Source organism: Euprymna scolopes, chromosome 7 (genome assembly GCF_053919585.1).
Source record: "Euprymna scolopes isolate OS-2025 chromosome 7, ASM5391958v1, whole genome shotgun sequence".
Taxonomy (NCBI): Eukaryota; Metazoa; Mollusca; class Cephalopoda; order Sepiida; family Sepiolidae; genus Euprymna; species Euprymna scolopes.
The window spans coordinates 171321079-171325054 of record NC_136488.1 but is presented as its reverse complement, the minus strand read 5'-3'; the positions used below and the strand labels follow the sequence as shown (position 1 = coordinate 171325054).

The 3976-nt window shown below is 35.9% G+C and overlaps 1 protein-coding gene across 1 annotated transcript in view; it reads right to left on the bottom strand.

Moving 5' to 3' along the window:
* LOC145280148 (uncharacterized) overlaps positions 1-3525 on the bottom strand; it is a 276844-nt gene extending 273319 nt beyond the window's left edge. The window contains exon 1 of the mRNA XM_080131919.1: positions 1893-3525. Within this exon, the coding sequence (XP_079988045.1) occupies positions 1893-2237 (345 nt within the window). The 5' untranslated portion in view covers positions 2238-3525. The remainder of the gene's footprint in view (positions 1-1892) is intronic.
* Positions 3526-3976: the final 451 nt, after the last annotated feature.

Below are 3976 nucleotides of genomic sequence, written 5' to 3'. Positions count from 1 at the left end.
AGAATAAGAATAAGAACGATTCTTTAAGAAGAAACTTATCAGGATAATGCAAACCTCAAAAATTACTTTGGAACTCATAGAGTATTAATAAAGTAAGAAAACGACAACATAAAAATATATACTAATGTATATAAATTTATTTGTTTATTCAATAAGGATGATACATCAATCAGGGGTAGGATAAGTAAAAATTTTTATACCATGGTATTTCGAAGCCTTATGCTTCTCATCAGAAGAGGAATGAAGATGCTATGTACATGCAATATCTAGCAATAAATATATTAGGAACGAAATAATTGGGAGTTAGAAGGAAAGAGTAATCCCCAATATTCCAAGTAACTTAATAGGGATAAGAACGTCTAGCGATAGTTACATTGGGAGCGAAATAATTGTGCAGTGAGAGATAAAATATTGAGGGGAGGGGGAATGGGAGAACTAAAGTGATCTGTGTGATAGAGGAGGAATATCGTTTTCTTATTTCATTGATTCTCTCCTCTCCCCCTCTCTCTCTCTCTCTCTTTCTCTCTCTCATTTTCTCTCTCTCTCTCTCTCTCTCTCTCTCTATATATATATATATATATATATATATATATATATATATATATATATATATATATATATAATGCGGAGGACAGAGTCGGTATATATTATGTTTGTTACACAAACATTATTAGTTACATATGTGCATACATGTTTCGGTGGAATCTCAATTCAGAGAGACCCACCTCATCAGACCAACTGGCCTATCTTCTTTCTTTTTTTTTTTTTTTTTTTGATCTGATGAGATGGGTCGCTCGAAATTGAGATTCCACCGAAGCATGTATGTACATATGTAACCAATAATTTTTGTATAATAAACATACTATATATAAGTGTGTGTGTTTGTGTGTGTGCGTGTGTCTGTGCGTGTGTGTGTGTGTGTGTGTGTGTGTGTGTGTGTGTGTGTGTGTGTGTGTGTGTGTGTGTGTGTGTGTGTGTGTGTGTGTGCGTGTGCATAAATAAATGACAAAGGTCTATATTCCAAATTTCAAAATGTTGACCATCTTACCATTTATTGCTTTAAGCAAGTTGACATGAACAATTCTTGTGGCATGCTCAGGTCTTGACAGCACCTGTTTCGTAGCGCAAAATCTAAAATAAATGAATGATTTTGCGCTACGAAACAGGTGCTGTCCAGACCTGAGCATGCCAGACATACTTAAAGGAATAAATGGTAAGATGATCAACATCTTGAAATGTGGAATATAGACTTTTGTCATTTATTTGTTATATAGTCTGCAACTACACTAAGCTTCATAAATTGAAGGATTGGTATTAAAAAAGGTTATTCAGCCACTCTGATGAGTCGTAGACGACGAAACACGTGTCAGCGGATAATTATATTTTAAATATATATATATAATAGCATGGGTGCCCGGCGTTGCCCGAGTGTTTGGAGGTGTATGCTTAGAAAAAAAACGATTATGACCCATTAAAATTTATTGTTTTGGGCTCAAATTTAGTTATAAAGTTAGATCCATGTCCAAGGAATCTATATCTAAAATTTCAAGTGTTTAGACCCAAAATTGCCGAAGGAGTTTGGTAGAGTTCTCAAAGTTTAAATCTTTGAACTTTGACCCATTAACAACCAAATTTCTGGCCAAAAACGGATCACAATGATTTTTTTTCAAATCTCAGTACTCTGTATATCAAATTTCGAGTCTGTAGACTAAAAATTAACAGAGTTATTGCGAAGGAAAATGTACACAGATACACACACAGACACAGACACGTTCACTTTTATATATATATATATATATATATATATATATATATATATATATATATATATATATATATCAAAACTTATGACGTAAGAACAAAGGTGTAAACAAAAGAAAGTGTGTACTGACCAGTTCCGAGCGGACCCAGGCAAGCGCCGATTCAATCCTCTCTTTCCTCTGTGTCCAATTCTCCCCTTCTTTATTTCCAGGTTGAAACTTGATCACGGGCGAAGCTTTCACTGTCGTGCTATCTATAATATCCGGTAGACTGACGGAGCGACAGGTTCCGATTGGGGTAAGCTTCGGCACCCCACCGTCCAGTTTTCCGAACGTGGACTGGATTAAGGCATTGCACCTTGACCCGACATTCATTCGAGCCAGTAATGAGTTGCGGTGTGATGAGGGTCGGACCACATCCTCGCCCGTGTCCGCCCCATTCGACAAGCCGCTGGGTAACGTCACATCCTCCCCCATATTTAAAAAGGTCGCACACGTTTCTTAAATGATGCAAACATTGGTCACCATCGGACATGCGAGAGCTAAACGGGTTCGAAATTCTCATAATTATTTATTACATTCATATTTTCCGGGGTAGACAAAGAATCGAGCCCATATCTTTTTTTTCTTTCTTTCTTTTTTTTTTTTTTTTTTAGATTCGCTCACGATATTGTGTTGTGTATTTTTGTAAAAAAAAAAATGACTTTATTTTTGTTGTTGTTTTCGTTGTTTTCTTTTTTTTTCAACTTATACGTGTGTGATTATAACCTTTTAAATGTGTGTGGCATACCGTGTATGTTTATGTGTGCGTGTATGTATAGTATCAATAAAGGTGTGTTACGGCAATTAAGCCGGCATTTCACGCATTTACCTGTAATAAAGAAATAACGAAGATTATTTTCCTAAATACCAGCTCCACGAAGCGATCGCCTGTCTAGCCACACTGAAGTGCTATGATACAGTGAAACAGTTGTTTGCGAATATATATATATATATATATATATATATATATATATATATATATATATATATATATATATATATAAAGAGAGAGAAAGCAACAAAAATGATCAAAACCGATTCAAAACAGTAAATCTTGAGCAGACAACGTGCTCAATATCCTTATGAACAGAGCTATACCAATAATACTTGATGATAAAATACACTTAAATTTAGCACTTTACTGCAGTTTCACTGTATCACCGATCACCAGAAGTGTCTTCGACGGGAATCTCTCTCTCTCTCTCTCTCTCTCTCTCTCTCTCTCTCTCTCTCTCTCTCTCTCTCAATCTCTTTGTATATATATGTGTGTGTATACGTATATATCTATATATACATATATATATATGCGTATGTTAACTGTTATCTCTAATACTAATACGATAACACGCTATGTGTGTGTGTGAGTGAGTGTGAGCGCTTCTTTTTTCTAGGTGAGATGTTTGGTTTGTGCCCGTATATACAAACCTAATGAAACCACAAAATAGGTAAAGACATTCTTTTCTCTTTTTTAAACTCCGAATATATGTGTGAGTATGTATTATTCCTGTCGTGGTGCGACTGTTGTTGAGTAGTAGAATCGTACGTACTTCCCAGCTGCCTAAATAGATAGATAGATAGATAGATAGATAGATAGATAGATAGATAGATCACAGCATTAAATCCAATCCAGCGAAGACTGCTCTCTCCGTACCAACGAAACAACTCCGTATTTGCTTAACTACCGCCACTGCCTCCCCCACGTTTTTATTGTTGTTGTAGCTGCTGCTGCTGCTATCGGCCGCCCTCCTACTCCTCTTACCTGATTTAACTCCTCTTCCTTCTTCGCCTCTTTGGCGATATTTCTTTGAGAGCTAATCGAATAATGGCAGAAAAAAAAAAAGATGGAATCGAAGATTATTATTAAAATCGACCACGTGTTTGAAAAATGAATTTGTGCGCATATATACTGAGGCCTCGGTTTCGAATCCCGCTAAGTCTAGTCACATAAATAAAGGGTAGAGCCGAAACACGCGTGTGTGAATATATATTATATAAGTGTGTGTGTGTGTGTGTGTGTGTGTGCGTGTGTGTGTGTGTGTTTGTTTTCTCCATTTCTCATATGTTGGCGTATAGCAATACAAAATATTTTTTTTAAACCTTCTTTATTAAAGAACATAATTTCGGTCGCTTCATCAGGTCTTCCTCAGTGTGCTGAGCGGTATATATATATATAT